Source organism: Urocampus carinirostris, chromosome 16 (assembly GCF_059441175.1).
Source record: "Urocampus carinirostris isolate Australia breed hairy pipefish chromosome 16, RoL_Ucar_1.0, whole genome shotgun sequence".
NCBI lineage: Eukaryota > Metazoa > Chordata > Actinopteri > Syngnathiformes > Syngnathidae > Urocampus > Urocampus carinirostris.
The window spans coordinates 22,558,625-22,582,405 of NC_142364.1; the positions used below are offsets into that span (position 1 = coordinate 22,558,625).

Sequence of the window (23,781 nt, forward strand, 5' to 3'; positions counted from 1 at the left end):
CTTTCCTTCCCCGCATGAAAGGCTGCTCATAATAAAAAAGGAAGGATATTTATCCGACAGTCGCACAGTGGAACCTAAACGTAAGTGATTGATTTAGAGCATCAGACCTGTTGAACAAAACGAGCGGGTTGTCAAGTAGATTACACCTTCAGCGTCAACAAGCAGCACAATATAGATTTGGGCTGAAGGGGAAAGGAGAGCTAGCCTCAGAACTCATTCCGCGTCGCTCTCGTAAACGGCGAGCCCGTGATTGGATCCGCCGTGCTTGGGTTGCAGCGGTCCTCGCAGAAATGCTTTATTGAAATGACTCTGCCGGGATCGTGGCGGGGATTGTTTGGCGGGGATGCGGTGGGCTCGAATTTGTAGAGGAGTGAAGGAGAAACTGGTGGAAGCGGGCCAAGGCGCTTTTTTATGGTCACGTCGCTCAGAGCTTTCTGGTCTTTGTTATTTTGCTTGTGACTTGAAATTCTCGGAACATGGTTTGACATTTAGGTTGGATTTGTGCGACACGGTTCAGTGGAGTTGAATGAAGCCTGTGGTTCTGAAATGTGTACCTGCTGAGGTATGTGAAGGGCCTCCCAAGGGTATGTAAGAATTCAATATAAATTACAGAATAAATCCCATCAACTTCAACATGATCAAATTTATATTATAAAGAACATTTAGGCAATAAATAGCCACTCAAAGTGCTGTACAAAAAATCAATGTACAATAAAATCCCCTCCTTAGCCGGCAGCTAACAACCCGAAATATTTCATGCACTGACACACAATGGTTAAAGAACCATATTTTTCGGACTATAAGGCGCACCTAAAACCCCTAATACCTTCAGAAGCTGACCATGTGCCTTAAATATTTATCAATATTGAGTTGCAACGGGTCTCACAACTACGGTGAGCAACCACCAACTCGATTTTCCCCAGTAGTGTGCTGTGCAAGGGTTCCATGCTTTCTCCCAACCAGTGTGCCTTTACTAGTTATATATACAGTGATCCCTCGGATATCGCAGTTAATGGGGACTACAGCCTAAGCAAAACGTGGATATCCGCAAAGTAACAATATTCTTTCATTAAACCCACCAAAGGCCAAACTTACCCCGAGATGACTTTATTATTGACTGAGCGTATTTGACTGTAACAATGGTAACAATTATGAATCTACAAATAAAAGCACAGAACACATAAGTGCAATCGAATGAATTGTGCTCATTGTCAAAAGGACAACTAAAATTGTTGCGTGTCTCCTTTCAGTGGAAGAAAGCATTTCAAGAGCAGCGGCCTAGCTGCACGCTACCATTGGGTAACCTTGGGTTGAGTCAGGTCTCTGCGATAATCAAAATACAACAATCCTGAATGTAGCGGTTTCCCACAAGTTGTAGCTCCAGGTCATCCATTTTCATGGGTAATGGACCTGGTGTTTGAGAGATACAGGGATGCAGGGGTAGCTTGTGATGTTTGATATGTAGCTTAGCCAAAGCAGTAGGCTAGACCTGCAGCCTCACTATTGCCTTGTTCTTCAATGTTGTGTTCCTTCCCGGACTCAATAACAATCCACGGACACATGCTCGTGATCATCATTTCTTTGCGCTTTTCCTGCTTTCCTCAGAGTCCAATTTTAATTGATTAATTATTTATTTAATGTAACCAGCATCTAAAAGCTAGTTCAAGTATGTCTGCAGTTGTTTTTTGTTGGCAACTTATAGGTGTGCCCCCGCCAAGCTGTGACTGACAGCATACACAAGACTATTACAGTCGCACACCCAATCACGCGCACCCAACACACAAACACATAACCTGCCCCTCGTGATAGCATTTGCTGTGTGCTGTTGATATCTTACAATACGTTGGTATCATTAACAATAAAGACAAGGGAGTAAACCAGCGATAACTGATGCACAAAATAGCATATATATATATATATATATATATATATATATATATATATATATATATATATACAGTTTAATGCATTCCCATAAAGTGGTCACACATGTAGCATTAACATGGAACAGAGGACTCTAGCTTTTCCATTACTCTAAAAGTCTACTTGCACTTTTATTTACATTACCATGCATTCGTTGATAAAATATATAGAGTTACTTAGCGGGGGACTTTCAAGGTGATACACGGCATTGTTTTTAAACGGTTTGAATAAAAGCACCACCTGAGCGCATTGATTGTGATTACGAACTAACAGGGTGGACTGTAATAGTAATTTACTGTTAAAGATGAGGTAATAAGCACTAATATTTATGAAGATTCACACAGTAGTCGATCCCCCTAAAGAAGTGGAATACAATTAGGTGGCACACATACAGATTTTATCTTGTCAGAGGATAATTTAAACATAGGAAAAATAAAAATGTAAAATAAATAAGCATATGTGCTACAAATCCCAACCAACAATTATGAGTCATCTCTTGTGTGATCTTAAAACTAGCCTGTGGGGGGCAGCATGTGCCATCCAGTAAACTGAAAAATAAAAAATATATATAATAAAGTAGGTAGTGTGGCATACTCTTCATATCATTTTGCAGACACACATATCAATGTAACTTACCTTTAAGAGATGCCTGGAACATTGTAAAATGTCTTTTTTCTATCTCGATTTTTTACATGTCCGCATTGCTTTGATTATTTTGTACACAGGCTCACAGCTAATGACAGGAAAAATATGCTACATTCGTGCATTTTTAAAATGATTTGTTCTTGCATCCGGAAATGATTCCCAACTTTGGAAAGTAACAGAAAGTAGATCATGTCCATTCTATGATATTTTTAAGTACACTCCTTTTCGGGACAGTGTGAATTATTGAGCATCTCTTAGTGGTAACAATCATGGCATTCATTAAAAAAATATGTTGATCAAAAAAATAAGGTAGAAATACACAAACTGATACAGGTGCAGTTTATTCACTTTGAGTCTCTGTATTTAGTATTATTCCCTGTGCTTTTTAGCACTCGTTTTAGGCTGCACTCCACAATACTCGTTTCCCATAAAGTGGTCTGCTGTCCCTTTAACATTTTCCTTTAATTTCCCTGTAGTCTATTTAAATAAATGTTTTGTAAAAATACTATTATTGCAATACTTTCGTTTTAAATTGTGGAAGGCCATTTTTCTCAAAACTAAGGATTTCAACAATATAGCATTCAAAATGCTTTAAGGTCAAGTCAACTCAAGTCGTGTGTATTTGTATGGCCCTGAATCACAAGTAGTCTCAAAGTGCTGCACTCATACCTGTCAACCTGTACGTTTTTGCTGTACAAAGTACGTTTATTATGCATTTTTAGACGTGTACGACGTACAATAAAATTTGTACGCAAAAACGTACATTTGTCAATTATGGGTACCATCCTATATACAACGACTATCACGAAACGGCAAATCGATCAAGTCAAGCGAGTTTGCTGCGGTAGCCTCTATCTCGGTATCGTTGATTTCGTTGCAAACGTAGCTAGCGTTTGATGCTACTGTGCACATGCGTCTGCCACTGTAGTGCCTAATTTCGACTCCCCTGCAACCCCAGCAGACAAAACTACATAAATAAACACCTTTGAAAAAAAATATATAGTGTAAGATTATTGTGTATTTTGTAAGGGAAAATATGACAGTTTGTAAGGGCATGGAGCCGTGGAGGTTGACAGGTATGTGCACTGACCGCAGATTATTGCAAACCACAGACTATTAAGGGCTATATAAATAAACATGACTTGACTTGACTATTACACAATCCCCTGATCTAAAACCTACATTAGGGCAAGGAAAAACTCAAAAACCTCAACATGAGGAAAATCAAGAAACCTTGAGAAGGGACCGCACATGAGCTAATCCCCCTTCCAGGATGACCAGGCTGCAACAGATGTTGCAATAACACATAATACAAAGATATTGTTAACATGAAATATAGGTCATTCATAAGCTAAAGAATAGAAGTGTGTTCTAAATGGGAAACGTTCTGTTTCATTTCTTGACACATTAGCACCTTTTTGTTGTCAAGTTTGTCGCATATTTTGATTTGTTGGGATACTTTTTTAAAGTTGTCACAAGACAACACATTTGCCACAAATCCTTGTGGGACATAATAATATACCAAAATTCGGTTTAAAGTTTTAAACATGAAGTAGCTAATTGCAGTATGTAGGTAAACGGTTTTTGGGGCCATCCTTATAATCTGGTGCATTTTACATTTTGAAAAATATGGTAATTCGGACGCCCTTAGTGGTGGACTAAAACAAATGGACATAATAGTCTCATCATTTTGCACTCTGTTTCAGTAACTTGGTGTGACACCAAGGGTGGCAAGCAGATTTTGTGACCGCCACCAGGCACAAAACCCGCTAGTCCCGGTCAACGCAAGTTAAGCGACCGATTCTTATACATCACTCGGGGCGGATAAAACATCCGAGCGCGCCTTGGATGTGAGCGCCTTTGACAAGCTTTCTTGCCCAGTGGCAGGCTAGCGCCTTTGCCTTTTTTTGTCTAAGCACAATCCTGGAAAGACGAGGTCACGCAAGCAACTGGGATTGAAGAGGGATATGCTTGTTTACACCTCGTGTTCGTCAAAATGAGATGTGGATAAACATGATGTTTTATAGAACGAGCAAAGCGCAAACCTTTTGAGAACGTGTCGACAAAACAAATGTATGACATGCAAATTGCCACTCGGTGGGTAAATATTTGGACCGGTAACGGCTCAGCACTCTCACATTTGATTTTGAAGGTTCAGAAGCTCTTTCCTGTTTAGTTCAAATGCAATGAACCGATCACAGTATATGTTTTTTTTGTAGAAAACAAATCTTGACACTATCTGGTAAATGATAAGACTGATTCGATAGTCTATTTATTTATTTATTTATCTTTTTTTTGCCATTCTATTTCTATTCATGCTACATGAAGTGGGGAAAACAACTAACCTTTTTTTTAATTTAAAAACAACCCAAAACCAGCTAAAACTGGAAAAAAAATACAAACATAACATTCCGATTTCGATTCAATGTATAGTATTGGTCCTCGTAAGGAAATTCGCTTCCACCTACTGTTGCGTTGTTAATCGTTTTTGCCTATTTATCTTGACATTTTTAACCTATTTTTCTCTTTAAAGTCTTAAATGTTTACCCTAGACATGTCTAATTGACGTTTATATCAATGACAATAAAAACAAGAAAATAATAAATTCAAATATTGGTATCATTCACATGACATAAACTGTACTGCAAAAATATTGTTAAAAGTAAAAGGAATTACCAAAATAAAATAAAATGTAAAACCAATTTTATTTTTATTTTATTTTGTTTTCAATGAGTAAATATTCCTTGGATATGTGTTGTATTTTTTTTATTTTTAAAGAATATTTCAGTTATTCAACAACCTCACTCAGAAAAAAAAAATGCCAACATTGTATGTGGTAGGTCGGTGGATTTTCCAAACAATTCGGGTCTTGGGGCAACATTTCCTTGGGCAAGTGCAGCCTGGTGGCGCCCATCCCTCTCCAGCCCAAAAATATCAATTGAAAAAAAAATAGTAAATAGTAAATTGTTTTGCTCGTTTCAAGAAACCTTTGCTTCAAAAAAGCAAAATACTGAAAAAAAAACTGACTGGAACAAAAATAAATCACGAAACTGGAAAATGTATATATTTAAAGCAAACACTTTTTGGCAGAGTTAATTGTTATTTAATGTATCTTATATAGTGTATCCCAAATAAGCACTATAAAATGGCTATAAAGACAATTTAAAAGATATAATCGATTCATGAAAAACACAATTTACCTAGCCAAATAATCGTGTTCTGTTGACAAATATTTTGTCGCTAAGGATTGCTTTTAATAGTTTATGTAAATGTATCTATTTTTTTCTTCAATGCTTTTCATTGGAAAGTATGTTTTTTGAAAGCTTTTTTTTTATTTTTTAGTTCTTTAAAATTTGCATCCAAGCAAGTAACTTAGCATTGGGATTTGTTACTAAAAATCTCAAAATTCAGTTGATGAAGTCATTCATAACTGTAATGTTCGTATTGATCTGAGCAGTCCGTGTGCAGCCTTCCGAATCAATCGCTCCCGATCTGTTCCACGGTTATCATCACACTCTTGGATGGGATTGAAGGTGAATTGACTTTTTGTTGCCAGCTTAATCGAAATGTGAAGTGTTACTTTATTCCGCCGCTTTGAAACTCCCCTCTCATTAGAGGTGAGTAGTCTATCCTGGTAAATATCAGCGGGGCGTTTTCATTCCGAATCAACACTGCTCATTAGTGTGCGTCAGGCTTCAATCTGATAGTACAGGCAAAGTACCACCCGCCTTCGTGACGAAACTTGTAGCGCGGTGATAATGCGGGTACGTCGGACTAACAAGGACAATTACTGTCCGGTTCTTTACAAGTGAGCTGAACATCCAACCGACATTCATTCATCCAGCTTACTTGCTATTTCTGTCCTAGCATTGTCCAAGTGCATGCATAGGAGGTTTACATGTATAAGCACCGTTCTTTTCACTCAAGTAATTCCATCCCAACAGCAAACATGATGCAAGTGTATGGGTGCCAACCTTGGATAGAAGCAATACAACGTGCTGTTTTTTTTTTCTTGGAAAAGTGAGGCATATACTTACTCCAGCCAGATGTTGCTCATTATTTTCAAAACAAATAAGCTTGACAGGATTGAGTATTACGAAATTTCATCTTTTTTTCTGCAAAAAAATCCTACTTTAGTTTCTAAATACGGCCAATCAGTGATATGGGTAACCTAAAATCACAACATTCACATTTCCTGGATTCCTTAAGCACCAGAGTCATTGGGACACTACTTCATGTGGTGTGTCTTGAGCAAATACAGCCTGGTGGTGCCTATTTCTTTCTTGGCCGGTTTCTTAGGTAAGTAAAGCCTGCCGGTGCCCGTTCCTCTCTAGGCATGTTTTTGGGTAAGTACAGCCTGGCGGCGGCCATTCCTTGAGGACTTTTTTTGGGTGGGGTGTGCCCCCCCTCACACGGTCTCTATTGAGATGCTCCGTTGTCGTGTTTGTATCTGAAGCTCTGTGCGGAACGAAAATGTGGAACTGTAGCAATCTGTCCACTTCTTAAACAGTAACTTAATTTTGAAAGAAGCAATTCTATTTTTCCATCTCGTATTTGTTTGATCAAAAACAAATAATTTGAATATAGAATCAAAAATATATACAATGTAAGGTCCTTTAAGAGAGTCTTTGAGCCTCCAAGATTCACAAAAGCAAAGAAATAACGTCAACTCATTATGAATACTCATTATTCAAATTTAAAATGTTTTGAATTTGATGACACTGCCCATGCCATGCCATTACACAATGCCTTTCCAGATTTACGATTGGATGTACCCAAAAATCTGTTGAAAATAAAAGCATACTGAATATTTTTAACAATAAAAACTATACAATTGACTCTGTTTTCTATTGATTTACATTCCAAATTCTACCGTGTACTTTGTACTTTTGTGCTTTCAACATGCTTAAAAGTAGCTTAATTTTGTTTTTCCTACGCCAGACACTAGTCTTTTTTTTCTACTGCACTGAAAACCCAAGTGTCTTATTCTAGGCAAAAACAAAACAACAACCAAACATGTGTAACACGCGAAATGTCCCTGATTTGAGACAGCAATCTAACAATGGAATACCTTGGACTTATTTATGTAAATTGAGGGATCCCTGTTTTTATTTGAATGTCCAGAATCCAATTACTATTAGTCCCGTAATTAACACGCACCTACGTACTGTATTCCCTCGCAGGGGAGGAGGCGCTGACAATGTACCTGGCCAAAAACAAGCTGGACAGAAAGCTTGCCAACGCTACTCAAAATGTGGAAGCGCTCCACCAGCTGGCCTCGTCTTACTTCATTGACCGTGACGGCACAATGAGAAAGCTGCATGAGATCCAGATCTCCACCAATGCCATCAAGGTTGGTTGCTCCTTAATAATAACTGTACGGATTTTGTGGTGATGACTATAGCAACTGAAGGCTAATCTGTACACACAAGGGCTACCTGGAACTTATCTAAAACTAAAGGAAGTAACAGCTGTATTGGTATCGAGTGTATGCATTGATGACTATCTAGTGTTGAATGTCAGCGGAAGTCGAGAAAAAGGTGATATTACATATGTAGGAATCTTTGAATAAGTCACAGGGACCCAATCAGAGTGGTGTAGAACCTCAGATGAATGCAGGGTTCGGTACCTGGAAGGCATTATTTGGAATTTTGGTTTAGATCTGATCCAAATAAATGCACGCCAGTTGTCATCGATGCCAATCCTATACTTTTAAAATGGAAATTATATGATCATTGAATATGTTACCCTTCCCCAACTTGAAGTAGTTCATAATAACAATAAACACAGACTTTAGCCACTAAAATATTTAGTTTATCATTAAATAACTACATTGCAAACAGTATAAAAACATAATTACAAAACAAAATATTTTTTAACATTTTAGGAACAAAGGCCAATTGATTTAAATAAGAAATGCATTAATAGAATACAAACGCTCTGTTGCCACAATGACAACAAATTTACAGGTTTTTGTTCACAAACAGAAAAATGTTTACATTTCCGTTGCAGCTTGTTGTATTAATTACTCTGCTGAGCGTCTGCGAATACAGAGTAAAACACGCAATTATCTTGCTTCATGACAGAGGGCGACTGTGAACCCATGGATTCTGATTTGGCGCACAACTCAGCACCAAACATAATAATTACCTTATAATTCGGACACAACTTTTTTCCCGAGCTTTTAACCCTGCGGCCTATGCAATGACGTGAAGTTTAATGTAACTTTTTGCATGAATAAAACTAGCATGGACAGACTAATCATAAAGAAGATGTCAATCAAATAGGAGTGCTACCATATTAGGAATACTTTTACGAGTCTGTTTATTTGTAAACGAGAATAATGTGGCGAAAATAATGTATTACATGAAGCAATGTCCAACGAAGCAGAAATGTTTAAGGTGGATTTCGATTTATTTGTCGGCATTATCGTGTGTTTGGAATAGATATTTTTCACGGTTGGATTTTATGGATTGTCCTTCCTTGATATAACAAAGCCATTTTCGCGGACATTCAAAGAAGTTGAACACAGCCAGTTGATGTAATGGTGAGTTACCTTGGCTTTATAGTTTTTAGGTATCTTGTTTCAGACTGATCATGGTGATTTTCTGTTGAGTATATTTTGAAATGAATCCCAACAGTTTAAGCTTTACAATTTTATATCCGAGAACAATCTTTTTGAATGAATGCAATCAGGATTCAGGGCTAACCACTCCACTGAGACAGCCCTAATTAAGGTATCCAATACTCTTCTACTGGTAATGGACTCTGGCGCTTTATCACTCTTGCTGCTGCTGGACCTTAACGCTGCTTTTGACACTGTGGACCATAATATCTTACTAGAACGGCTGGAAAAAATGGATTGGTCTCTCAGGAACCGTCCTCTTATGGTTCAGATCCTACCTCTCAGATAGGACGCACTGTGTAAAACATGGTGAGATGACATCTGAGCCCTTTAGTGTAACCTGTGGTGTTCCGCAGGGTTCAGTACTTGGCCCCCTGCTTTTCAGCATTTACATGCTTCCATTAGGTGACATTATTCGCAAGTATATTTCAGTTTCCATTGCTACGCAGATGACACTCAACTATATCTTATCTATATAAATATAAAGTAGTTGAGGGTACCGTATATTATTAAAACTCTTTTCTGTGTAACATGTTTTTTTGTAAATATATCATGTTTGTATGTGGGCATACATCTCATGTATGTACAACATGTTTTTACTGGGTGCGGCTTATAATTGGTTGCACCTTAATAATCCACATTTTACGGGAGTAATACTAATAGCATGTTAAGCCCATCCAGTCAAAAGCCAAATGCAGGGCGATTCTGGCAGAAAATCCGTTGAAATATTCAAAAGAACTGAGAACAGGGCGCAGGTTAGCCTTCCAACAGGACATTGACCCTAAACATAAAACACAATCTAAAATGGAGTAATCTAAAACTATCAATATAAAAGTGTTAGAATGGTCATGCCAAAGTCCAGACCTTAGTCCTATAGAGCAGTAGTGGAAAGATCTGAAAAAATACTGTGCACAAACGATCACTATCAAACCCTAAGGGGCTTAAGCTATTTTTTATGGAAGAAAGAGCATACTGTATATTTCAGTTTAAAGATTTGCCAAACATATAGAGACATACTCAGAAATACTATTCAGCAAAAGGTGGTACAAAGTATTAACTCAAAGGGGCCCAATATATTTGCAACGCTTCTTTTCAAAATTGTATTTGTAGGTTTTTGTCTCACATGATGTTGATTCTTCGATAATATCTGGAGTTTGTCATCTAGAGGTTTGAATACTTAAATATGGCAATATGTCAAAAAATATTTTGGGGGCAATGCTTTTGCAAGGCACTGTATTTATCAGTCAAGCAATCACTGATGTTTCCATAATTGCATATGAGACAACTTGTTTTTGCATGCTCAATCTAAAGGCGGTAGAGACTAGATAACAGATTATACATTCTCATTGCAACCATGAAGCGTATCACGCCACACATATAAAACACACTCCTTCCAGGTGGCGAAAAAAGGCCTCGTATGCTGAATAAATAATAGCACTCGGGGCCCCAGAACAACTGGCTGCCTCTCTCCGATGACCTTGCTAGCACGTACATGAGTTATTTATTTTTATTTTTTATTTTTTTATAACCAATAACATGGGTGTTATAATTCCTGGCGAGATACCTCGGCTTTATAGTAATATCATCAATGTTTCTTGTCGTAGTCAAGTCATTTTTCGAACCATCTGCAACAATTTGATGCTAGACATTGAGAGACCTGAGAGCAAAATATTACAGTAATCGAGTCAAAACATAATGATGGAATGAATTATAATCTCAGCATCTAAATTTGTACAACATTGGGCATACTTTGACAACATTTTGAAGGCGGAAGAAAGCTATTCTCATAAAATGTTTCACATGTAACTGAAATAACAGATTAGGATCAAATATGACACCTAGATTTTTGACCAAATCACTCTTTTGCTGACACAAAACGTGTCCCGGATAAGAGTCCTTAAATTCCGCCATTCTATTTGAAACACAAATAGCTTTTCCTTCTTCTTTTTTTTACCTCAACCAAGCACAATCAGCGCTAGATGGAATTAGGCGACCTCTACAAGCACCCGGCAACAAGCCGTTTATTTCAAGCCCTGACGCTCCGGATTATTTAGACACATTTGGCTTTCCAAAGTCCCACATTCACGCAGTTATTTTCGATGAAATGAAACTAGAAACAGGAGAAAATGAAATCCCGCGCCCTTTGCTACCTGTTATCTCCCTCGGTGAATGTAAATCACTTGAAATGTTTCAATCACCGGCGGCGAGCTAAACGGGGCGTGATTCAGCTCAAAAAGTTCATGTCTGCTTCTTCTTGCTTCAGAATTATGAACGGCAAAGGCGGTATGAATCGAGGAAAAACAGATTAAATCCTGTGTGAGGTTGTTGTGGTGAGAAAAAAAGTTAGATTCTGTTAGCAATGGTTTACATGCATATGAGTGTGCCTTGAAAAAATGATTATAAATAAACTCAAGACACACTAATCCGTTCCTTATTGCAGTTAATGGGGACCAAGATCCCCCAAAAAATGAAAATCCATCTAGGGTCAAACTTACACCGAGATGATGTCTTTACCGACTGAGAGTATACAACTGTAACAACATAAAAACTATAAGTATCCAAATAAAAACACAGAGCACATAATTGATTGAATGGTCTATATTGTCATTATACAAAAGTACAAAATAATTGGAGAGCTTGGCATTTTAGTGGAAGAAAGCAATTAAGAGAGCGGCTGTCTAGCTGCACAGTAGCATCTCGTTTATTGAATCAAGCCAGGTAACCGTGATAGTCAAAATACAACTGTATCAATCATAGCGGTTTCCCATGAGTTGTAGCTCCAGGTCATCTATTGTATGGGTAATGGATCTGACATCGGTTAGGGTTAGGGTTAGAGTCTGCAGGGCAGCTTGTGAGAGTCGTTACATAGCCTAGCTGCAATAGGCCAGACCGCTATTGCTTTTGCTCCCAATGCTGCCTCAGTCCCTTAAAGGACCTGATAATCCATGGAAGAACCAGCTGGTGATCAGCACTTCTTTACTCTCTTGTGTCTTTCCATACAGTCCGATTTAACTGATTAACTTATTTACAATGTAACAAGCCGCTGAAATACTAGCTGTAACCGTGTTTCGCAGTTTGTTCTGGAGTTTACACCAATACTTGATTCTGTAGAATAATCCGCAGTCTCAACTCAGACAACTGGTCAAGCAGACATATGCTACTGTATTACAGATTTTTTTTTTTTCACAACAAACAAAAACAGTTCAACAATAAAATACACAACGGAGTGTGCTTACCACAACAGTCAGTGTAGACTTAGATCTGTGTTCTGATTATTGTATCCCTCTGTCTTCATCTGAGATTGTTTTTTTTTTTTCTCCTTTTAGGCAATTTCCTACATTAATACTTTGTTTTACTATATATTTGTGCAGCCAATCACATTGCACTAATTATAATGATAAAAAACAAAAGCTTGTTACTAATTAAAGTTGGTATCAACTGCTAATAAAAGTTTTCCCAAATCATTTAATAGTGCCAAGTTAATTACAAAATTCCTAAAAATGATGGCGACATGTGGCAGGCATTTTTTTTTTATAAATATATAGTGCCGTTTTCTTATCTACATCATCCCCACTAGCAAGCTTACTTAACAGGCTCTCCTTCCCCTAATTTCCCTTGTAGAGGTTGAAACAATTTGGCTGCTTCAAAACTAACTTCCTGTTCAATTCAAACTCAGAAAGATGCTGAAAGAAAAGTACATTCAATTTAGTGTTGTATATCATATTCTTCTCCCGGGTCAGGGCAGAAGGGTGGTTATCAAAAGAAAATACGCAGTTCTTCGGATAGTTTTATCTGCAGAATATTCTGATCACAGATGAGTGACAAACAATGGCTGTAGACACTGTTTTTAGTCACGGTACCAGCCATGGTACTGTGACTTAAAATAGTGTGTTTATGAAATGAAAAGCCTTTTTGCAAGTCATATATACCACCGGTGAATCAGTGCTCTGACAATGAAGCTGGACCTTGCACCTGTTAAAACACGAAAACAGAATACAGAGTTTATATTACGTGGACATTTTATCTCAAGAACCCACTATTTTATTTGATTATTGACAGTATCATAAATAGTGTTATTATTTATTTTCTGACTTTTATTGTGATTAATCCGGAAATATTCATTTGTGCCTATCTTGAAATCAATACATTTTTACATTTGGGCACACTTACAATTGTCAAGTCAAGTCATGTTTATTCGTATAGCCCTTAATCAATTGTCCCACTTGTTTCTGTTACAAACCGACCCTGTCCCCTTATCATAAAAAGCAAAGGTTCTGTATTCCTCACAGGAAAAAGTTTGGGAACCCCTGAATTTAATGAAAAACTACGAATGACTGTAATAATAAATGATTAAAAAAATAATAATAATCATACCTTTTTAACTTTTTATAGGGAGTAACATGTTTCAATTTTACAATATTGAGAAAAGTGGTTTCTGGTGTTCTTTTTCTTCCTCTTGTTCTTAAGGTGAACTTTGTAGAGTTTGTGTGTTTTTTATAGTTCAGTCACCTCAGTGTGGCTTTGTGAAAACTTTGCTAATGTGCTTCGACACGACCTTGCAAAACGAGTCGGAGTACTTCTTCACTACATAAAAGTTTGAACTTTTTTGTTTTTCTCCTATCAGAACTAAATTGTTATATTACATTATTAGTATAGTGCACAACTACACCTTCACCTCCCTCCTCAAGTCTTCTTCCTGACCCTTTATACACATTCTTGTCTTTTATATATTTTTTTCGGTTGCTGAGTGACAAGAGGATTAAGGCAGCGTGGCAGACGAGAGTGCAGGTAGCGCCGAGTGGAGCGTGGCGAAATTAAACAAACCTGACAGCAGTCGCTGAGTCAGTTTCTGAGGGAAGGCAAGACCGGGAGTGGTGTTGAGGGAACGCGGAAGTGGACGAAGTGGTTGTCCGATATGACAAACGTAAGGCCTATATCACAAGTTGAAGGTCGTCTGATTTTTACTATTTTTTTAAGAAGGAACGCTCGAGGGGAAAGAAGTAGGATTGAGCTCCGGATGTAACATCTATTGGGATGTAGTGAGTCATTTGCAACTCTGATTGGAGATTGCATCAATTCATGTTTATTTGTATAGCCCTTAATCAGAATACATCTCAAAGGGCCTTTACAAACTACAGACTACCATTACACCATTCCCTGATCAAAAACCTACATAGAAGCAGCGAGTCGACTGAGGAAAACTAAGAGACCTAGAAAAGGGGCGCAGATGAGGTAATCCCCCTTGCAAGATGACCAGGCTGAAAAATATCTTGGAAGGGCATTCAAAGACAATACACAGACATCAACACAAAATGTACGTGATAACAGAATGCCCAGTTGACAGGTTCTTGTTCTTGACCAATCTTGACCAATGCAGCAGATTCTAGATGACAGCGTACATAAGGTCCAAGTGCCAGTACAATGGCTCGAAATGCATGCACCATGCAACAACCAGGCTCATCCTTCTCCCTCTGGGACAAGAAGACAAGAATATCAGGTCAATATCATTAATAAGCTATTGAATATAAGTGTCTTTTTAGCCTAGCCTTAAACACGTCTACTGAGGTTGCAGATCGGAGCTCAGCGATCTCACTGAGCTCAGCACTGGGGCCGAATGGAGAATGCTCTCGTACCTGCGGATTTCTATTCGGCTCTTGGGATCACAAGTATAACCAGGGTTTTCCGAGCATAGGGTCTGAGCAGGAACATAGGGGAAAACATAAATCAGAAAGATATGAAGAGGCAAGTCCATGCAAAATGTGCTCAGCTGAGAGGTTGATTCTCTACTCAAACAAACTGCAAGCGTGTGCTCTTCAGTTAGTTTGATTTTTGCTAAGGTTTCATTTTTGATCAATCCGTTGATTAATTTATCCATCCTTTGTGCGGAGCACCAGCTTAATAAATAATTGATTGCTTCTAAATTGTTTGTTTTGAACTGTAATACAACATTTTGCTGTTGAAAAATATGAATGGATCATGGTAACATCAAATGTAAAATGTGACCGAGCAACAGCAACTGATTTTCATATTACTCAATATCAATTTAGATAATAAAGTCATTCTTATTATGATATTATCATTATAATATTGCCATAGCAATATAAACAAGTAAATATCAGATACAAAAAGGCAGTGTTGTAAATATATTGAGAATGTTTACTATTTTCCTTTGCAAAAATCAAATAGCAGGTTAATTTAAAGTTGAAAAAAGTACAAACATAACATATTTTGCAAGATTTTAACCAACATTAAAAAAAGCAATTCAGTAGGTGGTTGATTTTGTGCAACTTTCTTGGAGTAAAAGACAGACTTCTAATCTACTATACTTAATTTTATAGTAAATTAAGAGATAAAGAAGTACTACTTTTGCTGCAGGATTTTAACCATGCTCAGTAATAATCATGTTTGAATTATGCTACACCTAAACCCTACATTATTTCTGTTTGTTTAATGAAAGCTGATAAATCAGTAACATTCTTTTTTTAGGGGATTCAATCGGATAGACGTCATTGAAACTCTACGAAAAAACGCAAATAGTGAACAGATAAAATATTTGTACTGTCCGTATTATTTTTGTTGTTTTTTTTTTTTTTCTGGGATCAAGTATGATTAATTTCGCCATTGTCATGATCAGATTACTGCAACGGCATGCATTTTTTTAGTGTATGTGGGCGTTAAAGCTTCTGCAAGGTTATATAAGAATAAGATATTGATTTCAGTACCTTAGACAGTAAAAATACACTTTTGTTTTGCTTACGCAAGCCACAACATACCCCTCAATGTTAATACAATAAAACATATTTTCCTGTGGTTAAAATACAAGTAAGTGGGCCTTTCACGGGGTTAAAGTTGTTTAAAAAAAGCAATAAGGAATCTGCTGAATTCGGTGAGCAAGAGCCACATGAATATAAAACGTGCATAACCGACTGTATTACCGCAGACATAACGTACCCTAAATTGAATCTCACTTTATGTGCCTTATAAAAACCCTCTAAAGGACGGCAACAGAAATAGCTGTTTCCCGCTCACGTCGAACACAAGAGCGAAAGTCATGCGGATGTGCTGGGGAAGCAAAGTCCGGCCCTCCAATCTATAAACACGGGGAACAAGGGCTTCACTCCTCCAATATTGATTCACTGAGGCTGCGAGACCTTCTTTGCAGTGCAAACTTACAATCAGGATGAAAAGTGTGTGTCAATATGGCCGAAATGCTGGAGACGTTTCCTGTCCATGCCAGCTTGATTTTGTTCCGTCGGGAGCTAAGCTACCACTTGTTGTTTTGGTCAAATACTTTTTTGTTCAATAGTCCACTCTGATTTGGAAATATTTGGTCTCACCCTTTCCATGTTGTTGGTAATAAAATAAAATTGGATTGAAGCACTTAAACAAGATCGTGATTTAAAAAAAAAATAAAGATCGTCAGATCGTCTCCAGGGCCTGTATTATTTTGTTCCAGCCAACCTCAATTTAGCTCATACTTACACTAACACAGCCAATAGATGCATGAGCATATAGCACTAAAAGTGTGAGGATATCAAAGAACAGCAACATGACTGGCCAAAAGTGTCATCGATGTTAACGGTGAAAAATAAATAACAAACAACAGTGAGGTATAAAAATCACAAAAAAAATGACAGACAACCCGCTCGCTCATTCACACCTAGGGACAATTTGGACCGGCCAATCCACCTGAAATTCATGTGTTTGGAATGTGGGAGGAAACCAGAGTGCCCGGAGAACACCCACGCAAGCAAGGGAGAACATACAAACTCCGCACAGGAAGTCGGGTAGCTGGATTTGAACCCACACAGGAGGTTACCAAGACCTTAGAACTGTGCCACACACGCCCTAACCACTGCCCCACCGTGCTGCCCCTCATTTGTGATATATGTTTATATATATATATATATATATATATATATATATATATATATATATATATATATATATATATATATATATATATATATATATATATATATATATATATATATATATACCGTATTTTCCACACTATAAGGCACACCAAAAAGCCTTTATTTTTTTCAAAAGCTGACCATGCGCCTTATAATACAGTGCGCCTTATTTATGGAACAAAATTAATTCGCAAAGTCTTGCAACTAACTTGCAGCCGCCGACTAAATTTTCCCCCGAACGCCAGGTAGTCCACGGTGCATGCTGGGATTTATTTACCGGCGTTTCATTGGCTAACCAATGTGTTAATCATCATTTGAATGGATCACTATTGGCTAAAGTTATACGGAGGTCAAGGGAGGATCCTTTTTATCATTTACAGGCTGGCATTGGCTTGAACGGCAAAACAAAGCCTGCAATTGGCCAAAAAAGACGTGTCAATAATCAGTTAAATCAATCACTATTGGCTAAAGTTATTTGGAGGTCAAAGGGCGGATCCTTTTTATCATTTACAGGCTGGCATTGGCTTGAACGGGCAAAACAAAGCCTGCAATTGGCCGAAAAAGATGAATGCGTATAGCACGTGGCTGACGGCATACAGAAAGCATTTTTTTACTATTTTGTATTTGTAAATATTTTATTCTCCTGGATTTACTAAACTCACGGGTATAAGAGGACCACGGCTGCACATTATTATGAACACAACGACTTCGGTGAGCTAAACTGGCTATATATATTATCCCTGTATCTTGTTTCAGACTGAACTCGATGTTTCTGTGATAAGCGGTGCAGATAATGGATGGAATGGAGTGTCTATTTTTAAATTCAACTCAATTCCAAGTGTTTATTGTCATATATACAGTAAAGTTGCGAGCAAAAAAGAAAATAGAAATGAAGGAATGGTTGGCATTTCTTGAATCCCAAGACATTAAACTTCCGAATGATAGAACGATGCATTTGAGTGACATCGTACGGACACCGCATCTGCACGTGTTCTCGACACGTATTTACGTCTTTGCAAGCTTTCGTAATGTTAAGGGGGTAATACGTTTGACTGAACTATCAGACTTTTTTGTCGACGTTCCCATTGTAGCGCCTTATAATCCGGTGCGTCTTATGTATGTCAAAAATAGGACCAAAAACTATTTTTTCGGTAATACGGTATATATATATATATATATATATATATCAGGCACCACAGAGTTATGGATTCTACTATTATTGAACTAACATATTTTTGAATTGAAAGGTCTTTCAAAATATATCACTGAACATAATTGCAAAAATTGGATGCAATTGGAATCTGAATTTATTCAACTACGGTTGTCACTTAGAATGCTTGGTCTGAGTTTGAAATAAGGCAAACGCAACTTCATAACAATTTCAAATCACTTTCTGTTTCATCATTTCCCTAAGATTTGTATCTGGTACCAGAAATAAAAATACATAATGATATTGCTTAATATTCAATGTCTCTAGTGGCCCGGTGGTTACGATATGGCACTTTTACCGCCATTATCATGGTTTAAGTTCGTCTCCATTGTAAATATGTTCGTGCAATTGTGGTCATTGATATATAATAATAATAATAATAATAATAATATATCAACTCATCAATAATTGCATGAATATGGTATTACTGGGACAGCACGGCGGCAAAGTGGTTCGCGCGTGTGAGGCACTGTTCTGAGGTCATGAGATCGAACCTCCTGTGTGGAGTTTGCATGTTCTCCCTGTTCTTGCACAGGTTTTCTCGAACATTCCAAAAACATGCATGTTAGGTTAATTGGCCGGTCCAAATTGCCCCTGGGTGTGAATGAGCGAGTGTGTTGTCAGTCTCTGTGTGCCCTGCGACTGGCTGGCAACCAGTTCAGGGTGTCCCCTGCCCACTGCCCGGAGATAGCTGGGATGGGCACAAGCACCCCCGCAACCCTACTGAGTATAAGCGGTGCAGATGATGGATGGATGGATGGATGGTATCACTGGTTTGAAATCAAACAACCCATGAGTGTGAAGCAGGCAGATGTGTTTATAACAAGGCATTCTGTTTAATGACAAAAGAAGATAATAAGGAGCAAAAAAACATACGTTTGCAAAAATAAGGAAGTGTCCAAACAAGAAACAATGACCAAAACTGGAACTAGACAATACAAGTAAAAAAAAAAAATCTGAAACAAAAAAACCCGACATAGAAGTGATAATGACAACCAGGATGACAATGACAGAATAACTGAAAAATCACAATGACCCCCTGCTTCCAATTCCTGCCTCCCCCACATTTCTGGTCAATCTGGGGTTTTTGGGTGAGCTTTATAGTACCAGATACGGTAGAAATATTTTATTTTGCGGTGGGTAGATGATGGTTTGGTCGTATTGCGAGTATCAAAGCCCACTTTTTTTGACAGAAAGGTTTACAAACAGGAAATAAGGATTGATTCTCTCGTTATATTAGTCGAAGCAAACCCATAAGTAAATTCATCAAGAATCGCCATGTTGATGGCAACAGCTGCTCTCATTTGGATACGAATGCACATCGCCGCCACCGCCGCCGGTCGGGCACAAGCTGGTGACTTCACAATTTCCCTTCAGCAAGATGGCCACCGATGCTTTGCAGCCAGATTCCAAGTTGGCCAGCTGCCTAAGAATGCAAAAATGCGTCTGATGATGGATCGAAGCTTCATTTTAGAATCCAAGCGTAGCGTTTTTAGGCTAACAAATTTATCAAGACATGACTATGATAAATGGCAATTTATCATGATACATTTTAAAGCTGTTCTCAATGCGATTCGTGATACAAACTGTCAACATAAGGTGGAGCTGAGATGCACAGTGTGGAAAAATAACCAATTAGGAAGCGACGGCTGTTGCTGGGCACATGTAGAACAACTGCTTGTATGGGTTATTTTCACAACAGAGTGGTATCTCTTAATACGAGCACCTCTAATTAGCTATATACAAGTTATATTTGGAGCAAAAATATTGCTTACTATACAACGGAAAATACAGTTCACGACCTTTTCCAGAGGCTACCACTAGAGACTGCTAGAGATAGCTCACCTCACCGCCAGCTGCAGCTGGTTTCAGTACGTGCATGCAAACTACTACAGGCAAAAAAGGGCTTTGCAATATTTCTGTTAATGTTCATTTAAAGTTACAGTAACTCTAATTTTAAGTGTACAGTACGTGCTTATGTATCATTACCAGTCTTTCAATCGTTTACCTGTCAACCACAGCCAATTGCTCCCTGTATTAATGGTTTCAATTCCTTTTATTAAGCAATACTAAACTTTACAAACAAAACACGGCACCTATTTACTCACAGCAAAACAGACTATGTGGAAAACCACGGCGATATATACAACGTTGCCATCTGCTAACCAGTGAATGAGATGATCGAGATTAACGAAATAGGCAAGACACAATGTTGATGGGCTTGACTGATAACATGTTGGTACTGTATTTCCGACTCAAGTGAAATGTACTTGAGTGGCTGAAAGCCATTATCCCCGATTGCATATTCCCTGCGATTGGAGCCATTAGAAGGCACCTTGGTCAAAAGGTGTGCGATTCTGGCCCAACTAAAATGAAATGCACATTTGCGGTTGCAGTCCATTATCCTCAGTCAACTATTCCTGAGAGCAGAGGCCGAGCGAGCGAATTATTGGTATGCCTGGCGGGTCTTCTTTTTCATTCCTTCCGCATAAGATAATTAACATCTGTTTGGCTAGGACCCATTATCCTTGGTTGATTATTGCTGCAAGAGCATGTGAAAAATTGGGTGGTTAGGTATTGCTACTCAGCAGATTTTTGGGTTGGGGCCCTATGGGGGGAGTTAGCGTACAAGATGGCGCTATTACCTCCCCCTCAAGTGCCGTATGCTAGACGGAAAAAAAAAAACAACAACAAAAATACAGAGGCTGCATCAAACAGACCTTCACCGAAACGGGACGGCAGAAGATCCTTGTCCGTCGCTACCAAAACAGGGCCATAAGCTGCTGAGGACTTATTTCGTCGCCACCACGACAGGGACCTTCTGGCCACTGGAACTTCAAGGGTCTTTTTCATTCCTCGCTGGAAAAGGGACCAAGGGCCAAAAGCAGCCCAGGAGACCTTAACCTCACCACCAGGACAACAACTTTCTTGCCACAGGGACAGGGACCAGAAGCCACTGATGGACCTTCTCCTCGCCAACGGGACAGGAAACAGGTGCAGTAGACAGTCCTTTGATGCCAAAAAATTGGATGGAGAAGATGGACGCTTCCCTCTAGGTCCATTGGTGGTTGAGTCGATCATTTTCTGTGATTCTGTCATCGGTACTTGGCTAAAAAATAGTACTATAATGATAAAAGCCCAATGGATCTTCCCATTTCATATGTATCACTGGTAGTCCAGTGATATAAGTTTGGTACTACACTGCATGAACCCAGATCCAAATCCCATTGACGTGCATCTAGACTTTGAGTTTTTTTTTTCAGTAAAAGAAAAGTACACGTCAAAATGCTCTGGTATTGTTCAGAGACAGTTGTGGAGGTGGGCCGTATCCAGCGTGCAAGCCGTAGTTTGGGGATCACTGATTCAAATCAATGTCCTTCCTAATAGCATGCTCACATTGCGGATTTTTTTTTAACATATTTCTTGTTCATTTTCATGATAATCAATCGCTAAGAAAGCAGTCACATTGTTTTGGCCAAACGCGTTCCTAACCCCCCCTCTTGAGGAATCGTGCAATTATAAAATTGTTAATGAGGCGGCGTTTTGACGCAGCGTGAAAAAGTATGAGCGTAGCCAGCAGGTCATAACAATCAGTTGCATATTAGCAGACATCTGTGCAGGTACTTTCTAATTAAGCTCTTTTATGTGGAAAAATACAAACAATCCCTTCCGATTGTCATCACTTGCCGCAATTGTTTGATTGCCGTAAAATTCATTAAAAAGTTGAGTGAAAATGCGCGCATATTTTATTAAATGAAACCCTCTTGTGGAAAATCTCTCAATTTATGGGAGTCTGTCTTTGTGCGCTGAGCTCATACAATACAATACAATTTATTTTTGCCCTTCTTCGCATATCAAGGTAACTTATAAATATCATAACATTGTTAAAAATCTCAAATATTTTACACACTTGGTTACGAAAAAGTTTTCTCCCTTGGTGTATTAACGTTAAAACTATTCAACCAAGTACCCCTTCAAAATTAGAGCTCCATTGAACGCCTGTAAAATATTTTTAGTAATAAAAATAACTTAGTTCAAGTCAAGTCATGTCAAGTCATTTTTATTTGTATAGCCCTTAATCACAAATAGTCTCAAAGGGCTTCACAAGTTATTACATATAAGAAGTTTCGGTTATTCATAAGCTATAGAGTAGAAGTGAGTTTTAAGCTTAGACTTAAACATGTCCACTGAGGCAGCAGATCGGATCTCGGGGGCAAGAGCATTCCACAACACCGGTGCTCGGATGGAGAAGGCTCTCGAACCAGCGGAACACTTCTTGGCTCTTGGGATCACCAGGAGACCGGCGCTCTCGGAACAAAGGCTTCGGGCTGGGACATAGGGGGAAATCAAATCTGAAAGATATGAGGGGGAAAGGCCATGTATGATTTTGTATAGTAATAGGAGAACCTTAAAATCGCATCTTAGGCTAACAGGGAGCCAATGCAGGTTAGCCAAAATTGGGGTGATGTGATCGTACTTTTTTGTCCTAGTTAAAAGCCTCGCTGCAGCATTTTGTACCAGCTGAAGACTCTTGAGTCTGGTCATCGGAAGACCGGAAAGTAGTGCATTACAGTAATCGAGACGGGAGGTAACAAACGCATGAATTATGATTTCCGCATCCGACTGAGAAAGTATAGGATGAATTTTAGCAATGTTACGGAGATGGAAGAAAGCGGTTCTAGTAATTTTCTTCACATGTGTTTGAAAGGACAGATCGGGGTCAAATGTGACACCTAAATTTTTAAATGAGTCTCTCTGTGTGATGTGGCAATTGTCAATGTTCACATCGGTTTTAGAGAATAAGTCACTTAGATGGACCAATAACTAACATTTCAGTCTTTTCAGAGTTAAGACGCAGGAAATTGAGTGACATCCACTCTTTTATCTCGGTGAGGCAGGCCTCCAAATTTCCACAGTTTAGTGTGGCAGATTCCTCCATTGGGAGATAGAGTTGAATGTCATCTGCGTAGCAAAGGAAACTGATATTATACTTGCGAATAATATCACCTAGTGGAAGCATATAAATGCTGAAGAGAAGGGGGCCAAGCACTGAACCCTGCGGAACACCACAGGTAACACTAAAGGGCTCAGATGTCAATTCGCCATATTTGTGTCCTATCTGAGAGGTAGGATCCTAACCATATCAGGACGTTTCCTGAGAGACCAATCCATTTTTCCAGCCGTTCTAGCAAGATATTATGGTCCACTGTGTCAAATGCAGCACTAAGGTCCAGCAGCAGCAAAAGTGATGATGTGCCTGAGTCCATTGCCCGTAGGAGATCATTGGTTACCTTAATCAGAGCTGTCTCAGTAGAGTGGTTAGCCCTGAATCCTGATTGCATTGATTCAAAGAGATTGATCTCGGACATGAAATCATTCAGCTGCTGTGCCACTACTTTTTCAAGTATTTTAGAAAGAAACGGTAGTTCATTATTTTGATAACGAATGTATTAATTTATATT

General features: G+C 38.5%; 1 protein-coding gene across 2 annotated transcripts in view; it reads left to right on the forward strand.

The window, feature by feature from the left end:
• Positions 1–23,781, forward strand: part of brinp1 (BMP/retinoic acid inducible neural specific 1) — a 214,025-nt gene that overhangs the window by 96,915 nt on the left and 93,329 nt on the right. For both annotated transcript variants that reach the window (XM_088356051.1, XM_088356050.1), the window contains one exon: positions 7,752–7,921. In XM_088356051.1, the coding sequence (XP_088212177.1) occupies positions 7,752–7,921 (170 nt within the window). The remainder of the gene's footprint in view (positions 1–7,751; positions 7,922–23,781) is intronic.